The sequence below is a fragment of the Pelobates fuscus genome, chromosome 6 (genome assembly GCF_036172605.1).
Source record: "Pelobates fuscus isolate aPelFus1 chromosome 6, aPelFus1.pri, whole genome shotgun sequence".
In the NCBI taxonomy this organism is placed as follows: Eukaryota; Metazoa; Chordata; class Amphibia; order Anura; family Pelobatidae; genus Pelobates; species Pelobates fuscus.
Genome location: NC_086322.1, coordinates 301,069,829 through 301,086,362, shown reverse-complemented (window position 1 = coordinate 301,086,362; position 16,534 = coordinate 301,069,829). Strand labels below are relative to the sequence as shown.

General features: G+C 45.2%; 1 protein-coding gene across 1 annotated transcript in view; it reads right to left on the bottom strand.

Annotated features, from left to right (window-relative positions):
* Positions 1-16,534, bottom strand: part of LOC134615166 (chloride channel CLIC-like protein 1) — a 104,306-nt gene that overhangs the window by 41,478 nt on the left and 46,294 nt on the right. The window contains exon 3 of the mRNA XM_063459630.1: positions 3,848-4,000. Coding sequence (XP_063315700.1) covers positions 3,848-4,000 — 153 coding nt within the window. The remainder of the gene's footprint in view (positions 1-3,847; positions 4,001-16,534) is intronic.

Sequence of the window (16,534 nt, the reverse complement as noted above, 5' to 3'; positions counted from 1 at the left end):
TGGCGAGGAAATCCCTTAAGTCTGAAATATTATGTATATTTTTTTTTAGACCAAAAACAAACATACACCACATTTTTATTCCCCCGCCCCCAATGTCCCGGACCTCAGAAAGTTAACATACCCAATAAAATAGCCGTTTGTTTTTTTCTTTCTTTAATATTGCGATCTTTAATTGATTCTGTGTGTGTTGGTTTAACTCTGTGCTGTTTATTTTATTAGCCATTTGGCAGTTTCTCTGGTTTGTGTGATATTAAAATGCTTTTTTAATGGGATTAGACATGTAATTATTCACACAGAGCAGCAACAAGTTAGGTTTTACAGCAGATTGGTCAGATAACAGCAGATTTTAACCCAACACAGCCGCTCAGCCAGATTTTTTAAAAAGTGAAAAATTCTCCCCCTACAAATGAATATACATCATTTAACCCCTTAAGGACCAAACGTCTAGAATAAAAGGGAATCATGACATGTCACACGTGTCATGTGTCCTTAAGGGGTTAAAAAACAAATATCGCGGCCTTTTGCTTCCTGTGTGTAAAGTGCTGGCAGGCAGGGAGAGGAGTGGGGCCAGACAGAGCTGCAGGCAGGGAGAGGAGTGAGCAGGGGGCCAGACAGAGCTGCAGGCAGGCTGCTTCTCAGCCAGGAGCTGAGGGAGCACGGAGAAAGGTGGGGTCAGTGAGCTGTGGCACCCAGGGGGGCGTGGCCTAACCACTGGAGCGGACAGTCGCACGGCCTCTGAGCTCCGGCTAAACTACGGAAAAACAACCTAAAATATAGGGGTGACCCGCAAAAAAAAAGGCACCTCTAAATCGCTTTACACTTACCAATGGGTAAGAAAACGAAAAAGCTGAAGCCTGACCGACCCCTGCAGGGGAGAAGCATTGGGGACCTATGGCGGCAGGCGCATGGCGCCCAGGAGTCTGCAATGGCGTCCCTCCATGGCGGCTGTTCCGACTTCTCCGATGGAATGTCGGAGGAGGGGGACGACGACCAACTGCTAGCAATGGCGCGGCAAACGGCACCACGGGCAGCACCCCTGCAAGGATCTCCTGATACTGCCCCAGTAACCTTAACGGCCATCAGGGAGATCATGGCGGATCTCCACACTAAAATCTCGGCAGACATGGCCTTGCTCCGTGAGGACCTGCGGGGCCTGACAGGCCGCCTCGGAGAAATGGAGCACAAAACACAGGCCCACTCACAACAAATTAATGTCCTAACACAGCAGGTAGAAGAACTCATGAAACAAGGCGCAACTAACGAGAGCAGATTCGATGCCCTAGAGGACAAGAGGAGACAGAGGAACATAAAACTAAGGGGTGTCGGGGAGACGATACCACAAGCAGAACTCCCACACCTCGCAAGGCGTCTCCTGGCTGCCATACTTCCACCAAAGCAGGCTAAAACAATATCATTGGAAGGCATATTCCGCTTGCAGAAGCCGATTAAGGCTCCAACCACAGCCACTGGGGACATCGTGATGCAGTTCCAGAACCTCAGGGACAGGGCGGCAGTGATGGCGGCAGTCAGGGGGCATACTCCCTATAACTTCGAAGGTATGTCCTTAACCTTCTTTGCAGACCTGTCAGGGGGAACACTTGCTTGGCGACGGTCACTCCGGCCACTTACCTCCCTCCTAAGCACGAAGACCATCAGCTACAGATGGAGCCAGTCTCGGTCTCTCCAGATTCCACGCGGAGACACAGTCCTCACCATACGAGACCTAAAGGATGCAGCAAGCCACCTGCAAGCACTGGGACTACCACCGGACTCGCTAGGCCCGTCTAACCCTCACGGGTGGGACCCCGGAGCAACACGTGTCTTCGTGCCCAGGGATAAAGTGCTAACTGCTAGAGCTGGGTCCACATCGTAAGTCCCGGAGGAAATGAACCCTTACACGACCCAATGTTTTGGGAGGAAAGACCGAATGCTCCGACTTCACTGCTGACATCTACCGCTGGATATGAAACAGTGACTAAATATGCCATATACATATTTTCCTTTTTATTTTAATTTATTTTTTTATTTTTATTTTATTTTTTTTTATAATTTTCTTTTTTTTTTTTTTTTTTTTTTTTTTTTTTTTTTTTTTGGGGAGGGCTGTATGTACAGCCAGCTGTATATCATCAGCTCAAATGTTCTTCTAATTAATGTTCTCATTCCTTGTCCTGTGCTCCCTTCTCTGCCATGGAGGTCTCTGACCACGGGGCCCTCTCGGGCAGTGAAGGGGTTTGCTCATACCAATTGAAGATGTGTTGCTGGAGTTAGTTATACACGAGAAACAATGGGGTATGACAGCATCCCATAAGAATTAGGATATCATTAGCTGAAGCAGACATATCATATCCCTTTCATCTAGTTAAACTGGGACATATGTAAAGGGGAACCACCTCAGACGCCTTGATTTCTGGTACCTTTAGATGGCGGGAATAGTATGTTTTATGTTGCTCACGTAAGGAAAAGGAAGGGAACTGGAGTGAGACTCCCGAATACCCCAGTCTTTAGCGACGCATCAAACGAAGTGGGCTTCCTCGTAGAATACCTTAGGGACGGCATGCAACCACACCCAATAATGTTTCTACAAGCCCATAACATTCCCGACACCTCCCTACCCATCACACGAAGCACTTACCACTGCCGCATATAATAAGGGGCTATCGCTTCTAGGCTATACGGTTTGCAAATTGTTTGGGCTAGTGTGAGCTCTATACGGATGTTTGAGGTTGCTCTCTCACATATAGAGAGAGGGCCCACATTTTATTTATGTATGTAACTTGTACTTGTACTTTAGTTATTTGAGAAAAGTTAATCCTCCTGCAGCATCCCCGTTGGGGCTGGACTCTCCCTGCACTCCCTATGTGGATCTGCAGTGCTCATAATCGCTGCGATAATGGGTGATGCAATACACCGATTGAAGTACCTTGAACCTATCTTCTTGCCCTACGTCGTTTAAGGCAGATGGGGCAATAGCCCCCCCCTTTAATTAAGGATGAATACAGCAGTTACAATTAACCACCCCACAGTACCTGCCCTATGCAAAACGCATTTAATTATATTTATTAAGCTCTAAATCTTAAACCCCCCCACCTGCCCTACTGCAATAACTAGGCCGGTACGTGACATTGCGCTAAGCATTCACGATAGAGAGAAAATACAAAGAATTGGTTGCCCGATCACCCCACTTAGCCAATCACTACACAAGAGCACTGAGCACACTGATACATGAGGCGTTTAAAGCGCAGCCCGAATCCATATGCACGAATATCTTGTTGAAGCTTGGAATGTCACATTTTTAGAAGCTGTCTTAACTATATAAATGCTGGCGAATTTATTTTACACTTTTAACAACCCGAGTTACCACTTTATATCCGTTGACAAATGACTTAGTTCTGCATCTTTACTAATTGTGCGATGTCTTTTTTAAAAAGTCTCTTACAACACAAAAATAAAAATTGTGCATTGTATTTCCATGTTATGCCACACAGCAACGATGTTTACTGCTGTACAGCGGGTGCCTGCCGTTGGGGCAGGGCACACGCAAATGTGAATGTTAACCTTCTTTATGCACACAAAAATAAAGAATTTAAAAAAAAACAAAAAAAAACAAATATCGCTAAGTCTCATTAAACGTAATAATCTTTTTTTAAAATGGAGAACATGATGAACATGATGACAGATGTCCTTTAAATATACTCCTGAATATACAAAATTAGTGGCATTATCTCCAAGTGTTTGTAAGGTGCAAATTTTACAATCATCAGTGATTTTTAACATTGAAGAAGAAAGAAACCCCCCTCCTCCCCACGACATGAATTGCCCCTAAACAAACGTGTACAATCCTACTCACCATCAGTGGGGTCACTTCCCAAAATGGATCTACAAGGAGGGCTTTGTAATAATCCTGGCAGGCATCGCTACCCCAGGAGAAATTCCACGCCAGCCAAACCTTTATTGTACTCCAAAAGGACAGGCCGTCTGTGTAGCAGCTGTTTGAATACCCCTGGAAGAGACACGTTGGGTGCGTGATTGGGATTAATTCGGTCAAAACACATAAAAAGTTCAATACCTGTACCACTGACACCCTGCCAAGTCATATGGATAACACACATGTAAAGCGCCCAGGCAAAACTCACTACTCTGGACCTTAATCCCTTGGATACAGGGAAAAAAAGATTTCTTTAAACCTTAGGAAATATAAAAAGTGATATAGTAACAAGAAATAACAGGAATAAAGACAGGGCTCTATACCAAACCACAGAACAACCACTTCTAAAGCATTTCCACAAATGTTAATTCCAACTTCTGGAGACGATATAAAGAGGAATGAGTCTCAAACATATTCCGCACGTTGCCAATATTCGCTATATAACTCCATTCACATGGGACGCACACTGGTTCGATCACACGCCAAACTTGTTCTATTTTGTCAATGCAGATGCTGCTTTCACATATATAATTTGTCTACTCGCTGAGTACAACACATTTTTTATTCCAATCTGTATATAAAACGGGTATTTTTTTTCCTGTTTGTTCACTGAAAACAAAAATAACGCAAAAAACCCCAAACAAAAACAAAACAGCGATCCATTTTAATCCCACATACCTAGAGCCGGATTTACAGGTCAGACTCCTGTAGGCACGTTTTAAGTTACCCCCTGCTCCCCAACCCAATAAAAGGCATTCAAATATGTATTCCTAACACTATAGTGCCATCTGCACCCATCCAAACCCCACCTCCCCTTTCCCCGGCAGCTAAAAAGTTTTTAACCCTTTAGTCACTTAACCATTGCAGCGCTGATGTTGCCTGACTTGCCTCCTTCAACGTCATCTGAGAGGAGGTTACGGCGCAGGCTCGGTGAGCACAGAAAATCAATGCTTCAATGCTTTCCTATGTGGATTTTACTGATGCTAGATGTTCTCTGCCCGACGGTACCTGCCTTCCATATCCCCATTTCCCGTAGGTGGGTGTCCCTGAAGATATTTCCCCACGGCTAGGAAGCCCACATCCCACTACGACGCAAGACTCCAGCAGCAGCTACAGGATGACATTATCTTGGACAGGAGAATACCAGAATGGAGGACGGCAATTCGAGCCAATCTCTGGAAGAAGGACCTCGACGAAATTCGACCCTTCAGGAGTGAGGAACTCCCAACCACCAACCAGCGCCGATGTAAACAACTAGAGCTGCGGATGCCATTCGTGGGAGACCAGCCATTAGATGACTGGGTAATAGAACTGGAGACACTTGTCATGTTCGAAGTGTTGGTGGATGAATCGTACCGGGACATGCAGTGGCATGCATGCTATATCTACCCAGGGCTGGTCAATCTCCAATGCACTGAGGGAGATGACTACAATGGCCCTGGTCTTTTGTGAGAGTTTTTTTTTTATCATGGCACAGCATTCGGAGACCCAGACAGTTCCCGCTTCTGGTGCATCCAAGATGAGCAGGAAGATAGCTTGGGCTTTACGGGAATAGCGGAAATGCAGCCAGATCTGACTTTTCTTGCTAACCTGGAGTGGGAGCTCACATAGGACTACATACACCTGCTTCGCCAGATAACACCACCGGTCCCCGAAGTGATGGAGCTCATAAACTTGGAGTTCCAGGGAAAGGAGAGTATCGTCCTCAATCCCCAGCAGCAGCAAGCATCAATGGGAGTGGAGATAGTCTGTCTCGTTCCCCAGTGGCAGTGTGAGGTCCAGGGAGCGGAGGCAACCGGTCTCATTCCCCAGCGGCAGTGTGAGGTCCAGGGAGCGGAGACAACCAACCAGTCTTGTTCCCCAGCAGCAAGGTGATGTCTAGGGAATGGAGACAACCGGTCTCATTCCTCAACGGCAGTGTGAGTTCCAGGGAACGGAGACAACCATTCTCGTTCCCCAGCAGCAGAGTGCACAACCTACCCCGATTATTCTCAACAAACTGGGAAAACTGCAGAGACACAGTTGAATGAATGACCGGGTGGGCACGCTTGTTTGGGTTGGGGGTACCACAGCCTGGGCTGGACGGCCTCTTTATGTTTAAATCACCCTGTACCTAGGAGGGTGCAGGGTGCAAAGCCGGTCAGACCACAAGACTGTAGGGGCTGGCCGAGGAAAAGTGCTGTTGCGGTTATGGTACTAACAGACTGTGTCCATTCCGGACAGCAGCGAGCTGACCCGTGTGGATCATGCTGTGGCTGTCGGAGGTCGACAAAGGGGAGATGTGTGATGGACCATCGTCCCCTTGTTCGCAAATTATGTTTGGGCTGATTAGAAGATTGTGTTTGCCCCATTCTGAATGTAATAGAAATGACACATAATTATGTGACAGATCCATCTGTCGAAGTACTATTTGCTGGTTCGTCTAGTCTGTCTACATTCATGGAATTACCTGCCTGTATGTCCCTGTTTGTTTATTTCAAGTTATACCGAATAAAACTACAGAACGGACGGCCACCCAGAAGAGAAGTGTGCTGCTGGTTAACCTATTGGCCTCAATTAGAACATTGTGGTTAATCGCAGACACCTCTTCATTCGAACCGTATGCAGGGTGTGCGTCGTTCGTATGCCGACCATGAGGCGGCGGCCATTTTAAACATGCGAATGAACAGCGGTGTTCGACGAGGAACTTATGGAACTCTAAACGGACACTTTTTCTACCGAACACTGCTGAAACTGCCGACCGCCTTTCTTATCATCGGGCATACGAACACCGGTCCGTTCGGGACTTTTTATTATACGAATGGACTTAACCCATCGCCATCCCATGGAGTCAATCATATACCGAAAGAACAGTGTGAAAGACTTTGACTCCATGGCGATTGAACTGTGTGCATTGGGTCTGGGTGCTATTCAGTAGTAATGTGCGCTCAGATCCAGGCTATCTGGGGATATGTTACACAAATTAAATGCATTCGGTAGTTTCACATTTATGGATTTTTATGTGTTTTTATTATACCATGTAAAATGGCGGTTTGCCTCTATCCCTGGAGATAATTGGATTTCTTCCCAATTATCTCCAGGATAGACAGGAGGGATTTACTTGTGCAAAGGGGAGTGTTTATACCCGAGCCACTGTGATTGGCTACTGTACATTATGTGTCCCAGTCTTCCATCTGGTCCCCTAGGGGAGTGTCCACCAGGTGGGAGACCTGCATAAATACCGGGCAGGTAGCCCTCATTAAAGCAGATTCCTGTTTTACCCTCAAGACGGAGCTTGGTCTTGTGTTTGGGGGAATTGCTACTTGGAAGTATTATTTCGCCTGTTCTAGGAGAGAAGGAGTTCGGCTGATTCTTTGTTCGGGAGTTTGAAGCATTCCCTTATACTCCGTTCGGGAGTTTGGCGGTCTACAGCGACAGTGCCTGTGTCTCTAAAGGGGGAAGATCAACTAAGCAGCGGTTTCACTCATTTATGCTGGGAGTGTCTTAACAACTGGTGGCAAGTGACGGGATGATCCTCATCGCCCAGAGAGACAACTACACATCGAGAATTAATGAAAATAACGTATGAAAGGCTGAAAAGAGCTACCCTTAAAGACCTGCTAGAACAAAGAGGCCGACAAGCCAGTAACCTCAGGAAGAGGGAGATTATTGCCATACTGACCGAAATGGATGGAGTACCAGGGGCTGAAGGAACCAATGGACCCAGCACATTCGATAGAACCCCCGAAGAGGCAAGCTCTGACCGGGGCGGTTAGAATCAGACTGGCACATTATGGTCCCAACCCGACTACAGAGATCATCGACTGGGTCATAGCAGCTGTGGAGGCCAACCTACTCCACCAAAGCGGCGCTGCAGCAGCTCAAGTCACAGCAACCCCGGTGGAAAAGAGAAAGGTGCAGTTTGCAGCGTTTAAACCCTTCATTGAGACAGAAGGAGAGATTGATGGGTACCTTGCGGATTTTGAGAGGCAATGTGCACTACACAAGGTACCCGCAGAAGACTGGGTCACTATATTGTCCGGAAAGTTATCCGGCCGGGCCAGTGAGGCTTTTCGGGCCATTCCTGAGGAGATCGGGGAATATGTTGCCGTAAAAGAAGCTCTGCTCTCCGGGTATGCCGTTACACCGGAGGCGGTTCAGAGACACTGCTAAACTAGCCAGGGATTCCTACGTTGAATGGGCATGTAGGGTACACCGCACAGCAGCTCACTGGATGGCAGGGTGCCAAGCCGTATCCGGGGAAGAGGTGCTACAGATGTTCCTGCTGGAACATTGCTTTGAAAAGTTATCCCCAGGAGTCAGAGAGTGGGTCCGGGACCGTGAATCCCCCCCCTGCATGAAGCAGCCTGCCTGGCAGACGAGTAAACGGATGCCCGTATACTGGACAATGCTACCACTAAGACTCCTGCCTGAGTGGAGTACCGACCAGCAGCACCCCCAGCAGCTACCGTTTACCAACCCCCGACACACTGCACGCCAGCACCCCCTCCAGTTACTAACTATCCTCAGCCACCCCGGTTCAACTCACGGGACTACTCCCAGCCCATCCGGTGTTTCGGATGCAAGCAGCTAGGACACAAAAGGCCTGAGTGTCCACTGAATACAGCTAACCAAGCCCAGTCCTGGAAGAGACCCACCAGCGGAAACCAGCGCAACCCCCAGCCTGCTGCCCACTGCGTAGAGGAGGAGGAATGTTGGGGCATCCTGCACGAGGCGGACCCCGTCCAAGCCGCCCACCGGGACAATAGGCAACAGCACCGGCAACTAGTTAAAGTGAACGGGAAGGAGGTCAGTGGTCTGCGAGATACCGGTGCCACCATGACCTTGCTCCAAAAGCACTTGGTGTCTGAGAACCAGCACACCAGAGACACTGTGGCTGTGAGAGTAGCCGGGGGCGATGTGTTCCGCCTGCCCGTTGCCTGGGTACATTTGGATTGGGGAGTGGGCACTAGGCATGTGAATGTGGGGATCATGAGGGATTTGCCAGCTGACGACCTCCTTAGAAATGATTTGGCTCCCCTTGTTTCTGCATACGCTCTGATGGGTCCTGCTGAGGTTAACGCTGTGATGACCAGTGGCACCAAGACCGTCCCGCCTGCTGCTGAGACTCTCTACCCCGACTTGTACCCTAGATCAGGCCCTCTTACGCTGGGATACCCCAGAGATGTACGGGAGGGAAACCCGGGAGGATCCGACCCTTGAGAAGTATAGGGCTAGGGCAGATGCTGGGGAAGAGGGCGTAGATGGGGAGCGTTACGAGTGGGTGGGGGATAGGCTGTATTGGATCCCTAAACCTTCACAGAAAAAGAATACCCCTCTGCAGAATCGGCAGCTGGTGGTGCCTGCAAAATACCGGCAAGAGATTCTGCGGATTGGGCATGATGTACCGTTAGCCGGACATCTAGGGTCACGCCGCACAGCTCACAGGATCACCCAAAATTTCTTCTGGCCCAATTTTAACCGAGATGTGCGGGTACATTGTAGTACTTGTGACACCTGTCAACGGGTAGGTAAGCAGGGGGGGGGGGGGGAAATCACCCAAAATCTAGGCTTATATCGATGCCTATCATTGTGCTAGGCTTATATCGATGCCTTTTCCCGCATAGCCGTTGACATTGTGGGTCTGTTACAAATTGCCATTTGTAACTGGCCCTTTAAATGAGAAATTGCCCTGCTTCCCTGGATTGTGGAGAAGCCTATTTGCCAGCCTCCTTCCTCATGACTATGGCCCCTGGAAGATTGTGCCCCTGAAAACTTATGAACTTTGATTGGGTGTGTATGGCCCTTTAAGAACCGTCTGGGGACATATGGTGACTTTGGTGAACAATGCCCCTTTAAGACTATGTCCCCAGACCTGCAAAATAACTTGTTCCTGGCTTTCTCCCACTTGGTTCAGTAAATAGGGCTTACTGAACCAAGTACCACACAGGCAGACCACCCAGAAGTTAAAGTGTGCAGGCAATTTACCTCCCAGGCTGTGAGGTTACTGCAGGTTAATTGGCGACCGCTGGGTGGCCGCCATTCGACAGTCGAACACGTGGCGGCGGCCATCTTTGTTCATTCGAACGCGGTCAGCGGTATATGCTTAAGATTCTGTGGAACTAAAATCGGATGCGCAAATACACGAACACCGCTGACCCTTACCTTCTCCCATACTGAACTTTCAGCTGCAGAGACTAAGTCCCGTTCGAAGATTTAAACCCATGTTGTCTTGTATTGTAAATCCCATGTAGGGGACTGGGCATAAAAGCCATGTGTGTTCCAATAAAGCTCAGTTGTGTTGTACTCCCAGAGCTGTGTGTCATCCAGTTACTGTGGGGAAAAGGATGCCTGCTTGTTTTAGGGGTTCCAGAGTGGCTGAGGGAAGGAATTAGCAGAGGTAACCGGCTGGGTTATCTGTGGTCCGCTACAACCGCTATCTCACAGCACTCCAAATTTTTATCAACCGCTACCTTGCAGCAGTCTGAATCTTTATCAACCGCTACCTTGCAGCAGTCTGAATCTTTATCCATGGCTACCTCACAGCACTCCAAATCTTTATCCATGGCTACCTCACAGCACTCTGAATCTTTATCCATGGCTACCTCACAGCATTCCGAATCTTTATCCATGGCTACCTCACAGCACTCCGAATCTTTATCCATGGCTACCTCACAGCACTCCGAATCTTTATCCATGGCTACCTCACAGCATTCCGAATCTTTATCCATGGCTACCTCACAGCACTCCGAATCTTTATCCATGGCTACCTCACAGCATTCCGAATCTTTATCCATGGCTACCTCACAGCACTCCGAATCTTTATCCATGGCTACCTCACAGCACTCCGAATCTTTATCCATGGCTACCTCACAGCACTCTGAATCTTTATCCATGGCTACCTCACAGCACTCCGAATCTTTATCAACTTCAAACTCGCAGCAATCCGAATCTTTATGACTGAGTAGGTAAAAAAAAGTATCATTTAGGAATTACATGCACATGTTGAAGTTGAAATACAAAGATGATTTTGTACAGCTCTATTCTGCAGGAAAGTTCTATGGCAATACTAGGACAATCCACTTACTTTTTTATTTTTTATAATTCTTTCTTTTTCTGTGCATAGAGTAACAGACAGTACTGCCACAACAACATGTACAAGCTTTCAAGAACAATTTAAGTTAAACAGTATCATAACAGTTGATGGAACTGTCCATTTACTTTTTCAACTTTGCCAAGAACAAATCAGTAAACTAATCTAGATAAATGGCTTAGGTAATAGCGAAGTTAGCCGACAGTGACAAAATTAGATGGGAGCAAAAAAGAAAGTGAAGAGATATGATTGAGCCTTAAAGGGAAACCATTGTTTTCCTGCTTTCATAAACTATGTTTTATTTATAACTCTATTGAAGATGTAATTCGGAGGTGTGAAAAAGAAAATTAAATGTAATAATCCATCCCTCTTTATCCTACAGCTGGACGCCTCCATCTTAACGCTCAGTCAATTATTGTTATAACCACAGTCCTTTGCACCTGGCAGGCAGCAGAGAGCATACAGAGAGGAGGAGACAGGAAACAATGTTTCTATTTTCTTAATATGCAATATGTGCCCTGGCTGTGCCTTACCTGAACTAGAACATAATGTAATTCGCTAAATCTTCAATATAAATGACAGTTCCCATTTAGTGAAGATGACCGTAAATCACAATAATCCCTTTTATATTTAAAAAAAACAAAACAAAAGAAAAAAAATTAAAAAATGCATACATTTTATTAAACCAAAGTAAACATAATTTCACCTTGTGTTAATAAAGGAATTTATGCTTAAACTCAAATATTTTTTTTAAAATTAGATTTGTGTAGAACTTTTCCGGAAGGACTCACAGGGTCTGATATGAAGTGTATTTACCGTTTACTAGACCCGGGGATGCACTCTTCTTAGTCGTGTTTCAGCCTCCTGCGCCTCGTACATCGGTGCCAACTGCAGCGCTACTAATCTGGTGTCTTATACAGAATTTCTTAATTTATAAAACAGGAAATCTAAAGAACAGCTTTCTCGTCCTCAGGCTGATGCAGATGGGGGCTCATTACAACATATTAATGGAGAGACCCCACCAGAGATAACATCCACCCTGACTATAACAGGGAGAACACTAGAGTTGGCTGCCCGCCATGACTGGATTTACTAAAAGCATTAGAGTAAAGAATAAATAAATGAAAACTAAGGCTCAGATTTAATAGAAATGTAATTAATATGCTCTGCACAAAATGAAAATGGTGAGAATTAAGGGGTTTTAATGGACACAGAGAAAAAAAGAAAATACTTATCTGGGCTATTCTGCCAGTGTCATTGGTCACACGAAAGAATGTCTCCCTCACAGAAATCCCACAATTTTTGTATTCTTTGTTGCAAAGGAGATGCATCTTCCTGACCATTTTAAAAGTCCAGGAGACAGGACTTCCTGACTAGTTTAAACGCCCAAGAAATTTGTTCTCCTGACTTGTGTTAATGAGTTTTCTGACCGGTGTAAAAGCATAAGGGATGTGTCTTTCTGACAGTTTAAAAAGCCCAGGAGATATATCTTCCTGCCAGCTAAAAAGCCCAAGAAATTTGTTCTCCTGACTTGTGTTAATGCGTTTTCATTACAATTTAAAGACCCAAAAAGTGCGACTGGTTAACCAGCTTAAAAGCCCAGGAGACTTGTTATCTTGACTGATTTAAAAAGCCAAGGAGGTGTGTCTTCCTGACCAGTTTAAAGCCCTCATTACTATTATTTAATGGCCAAGGAGGAATGTCTGGCTGAACCAGTTTAAAAGCCAAGGATATATCTTATGGTGATAGGTTTAAAAGCCCAGGAGGTGGGTCTTCCTGACCATTTTGAAAGCCCAAAAGATGCGTCTTCCTGACCAGTTTAAAAACCCAGGAGATATTCTGATGGAAGCTCCTGTGACACAGCCTTCTGGAGAGGCGTAAAGGCTAGCCTCCTGCCCACAAACTATGGACCTGATCCCAAGAGCCTCTAAAAGTTGCGATTCTCACTGTGAGTAAGGGGCCCCAGACACTTGTTATATTACAATTGTATCGCTGTGCCCAGATACCTATTGTTTGTGGTTTTATATTGTGTTATTCTGTGTGCCTATATGTTTCCCCATTTGATTTGGTCTTATGTATTACATTGAATCTATTGATTGTCTAGGTTGTATGTGCTTTCCCCTCTCCTGCGGTCTTATTGTTTTCACAGCAGGGCATTATCCCATTGTTCCAGGGACACCTCCAGACCAGCTGAACTGGCTGCCCGGTAACTCCTTTAAATCACCAGTGTGATTATCAGCCCTTGCTATTGCCTATCCCAACGTGTAATTACAGGCTTTGTATTATGATTGGTTACCATCCCAAGTCCATACTGCTATTGGTTGGCTTAGGATATTCAGTGCAATTGGTTACTATCTCAAGTCCATAGTGTTATTGTTGTTTTGGGATATGTAGTGTAATTGGTTGCTATCCCAAGTCCATACTGGACTTGGGATATGTAATATAATTGGTTACTATAATAAGTCCATACTGCTATTGGTTGGCTTGGGATTTGTAGTGTAATTAGTTACTATCCCAAGTCCATACTGCTATTGGTTGGCTTGGCATATGCAGTGTAATTGGTCACTATCCCAAGTCCATGCTGCTATTGGTTGGATTGGAATATACAGTGTAATTGGTCACTATTCCAAGTCCATTCAGCTACTGATTGACTTGGGCTCACTGTGCAGTTTGGGTGGGGGTTACAGAGGAGGACCTGGTGGGGAACTTTGTGTACCACTGTAACTCTATTGTATGTAAATAAGGCTGTGGGGGTATAAATAGATGTGCTGTTTTCAATAGAGGTTGTTGTTCTCTCCTTCACCAAGTCTTGTCTAGTGCTTGATGAGGTGTGCTATGATCACTGAAGCTGCATTTCGTCCAGCCTGAAGGGACTTTAGCAGAGATACTCAGCCGGAGTATAGGAGCTCCACTACAGATGTGTCTTCCAAAACTGGTTTAAAGCCCAGGAAGTGTGACTTTATTATGACTTTACTCACCATGGATAATACAGTTCAGATCTTGCACCCAGACTTGCTATGACATTATTCTGATTTTTAAAAACAGATTCACTTCAAACAACATCCATTTGAAACGTTTAGCAAAATGTGTTCCAATTTAAATACATAAACAAACAACTTAATTAATAACGAACATTTAGGCAGTAAAAAAAAAGAACATTTTGTGAAATCCTTGGTGAGGGTGGAAGTCACATTGCTGCTTTGGAGAGTGATGAATAAGGTTCCTGTGGTACTTCCAGTCGCCCCCTGTATGTGTTCTCCAGGGCAGGAGAAGACACTGTTCTATCCTTCATCCTCCGACCTCCATAGCTCAAAGGGGAACAGAGCTCGCCGATCATCGAATGGTGACAGAATGAACAAATGAAATGAATCCACGCTCTCGCTCCCTGTGTGAGTCACTAAATCTTAATACTAAACACATCATAGCTAAATGCTGGACGGTTTTCACACAAAAAGTCAATTTTAATGAACATTATCTACCAGAGTAACGTAGTTTCATTTTACAATTGATCTCGATATCTTGACTCCCAGGACTTAGAGAGTTTCTAGTTAAGAAGTCACATTCTTATCAGACAGCAGGTTTCCATAAACATACATTTCTAATATTCACACACAAACACTTACGGGACCCTCCGAACAGAGCGGATTCGTAAGCTCATCAAACCATCCTGTACAGGAACAGTAGGTGAAGAGAGGTCTGACCTAAACAAGCTCACAATCTCAAGGTCATTTCTTTAAACTGAAAATCTGTCTAGAATCCTCAAGAATATAGTCAGTCATTCTCCCTAAAAAATCTGCTGATTCAGAATTCAGATAGAACATACAAGCATTACACCCTGGAAATTTCTCATTCACGCAGAGAATCTGGCTGGGTATGGATGAAGGGATAGCAAGGAAGGAAAAAGACAACCAAGCTCGAGATGGAGAGGTCAATTGAGAGATGAAAGAAGTTATGGGAGGACCTTGGGATTTTGCAGTCAGCACATTATCACATTAGCAAGGAGCATCTCCGCTGAGAAACCTCCCCATAGCTAGAAGTTCATGGATTTGAGTTGAAAACTAGGAGAAGAAAATAGATTTTGACATGTATACAAACACGAAGATCTGAGGGAAACTTTCAGAGAGGAAACCGATGCAATAGACACTCTGGACAGCAGGTCCACCTGAGAAACGCCATCGGTTGGGTTTAGAGACTCTGTAGGTGATTAATATTAGGCCATGGTGGGTTTTATAACAGAGACATTTACACAGCTGATCCTGATAAACACCCACATTTCCCCTCAGTATAATATATTCTTAGATTTGTTTATAATATACGAGCAAAGAGCAGGACCTTTACAGTACTACACACAGTTTATTAGCAATGTGTCCCACATCAACAGCCATGGACTGTCAAACGTCAGCTTTTCACCCAAAAATATATTTATTTTAGTTAGAGATTTGAAAGGAACAAAAGTTGTCAATCCAAATTCTTTCATTCCTACAGAATGCGTTGTTTTTTTGCCCCCCTTTTAATTATTATTAAAGCAAATACGTCCCTCCTTGCACCTCTGCCAATTCTGCCCAAACACAAAGTGGGGGTTTCCTCACGCAAGACTCACTAGAAGTAAAATTACCTGTAAGAGCTCTCAGAAAAGCTCACATGTATTTTTAATTTTTTTTTTAGATTTTTTTCTTTTTCTTTTAACACTAGTGACGGGACACAAGGGATTTGTATTTGGCCTTTTTTGGACGTGAAGATTTAAGAAGACAGAAACACCTGATGGTAGGTGTAATTCCTAGCGCAGTATAATTTAACTCAACAGAGCCCTAATATAAAGGTAGAAGGGACACCATGTGACCTCTCAAATTTATTATTTAAATCAATAGCCCACCATGGGGTCACCTTGGGAGGGGAAGGAGTATGGACAGTGATCTGTCATCCCCCCCCCTCCCCCCCCCGTTCTATAAATTGAAGACCTCCCCAGATGCCCATGGGTGGATGTAAAGGTTAGACCTGTACCAAGTGCCCCCTTGTATTTTCCAAGGCACATTATTGCTCAGTCACTAGTCTTATTACAGTGTGCATTAATCGGCTCTCGCTGTTTAGAGGAAATGCACCAATCATGGCATAATCTTAAACTTCCATTATAAAAATGTGAGGGACATATCGACCCCCACAGGCCTTTCTGTTTTTTTTTTTTTTTTTATGACAAACAGGGTTAGTTATTAAAAGAATATTACGGTGTTAGGAATACAAATCTGCATTCCTAACACTGTAATGTACCTGTTGCTAGTTGTATTAAGGTCCCCCCCCAGCCCCCTCCCCCCAATGCCTGTTTACCATGAAACACAAGAAAATTAAAGTTTTACTTACCTTTTCCTAGCACAGAGACTCCCTTAGCGCTGCTCACCTCATCACCCCTCTTTACAGAGTAGGCCTAGCCTGATCTATGATGGGCCAATTCAAGGTTCTCCATAAGAAAGCATTGAATTCAGAGCTTTCCTATAGGTGCAGCGTTTACGTGACTAAGTTTTACTATGTCTGCGAAGCAGAAG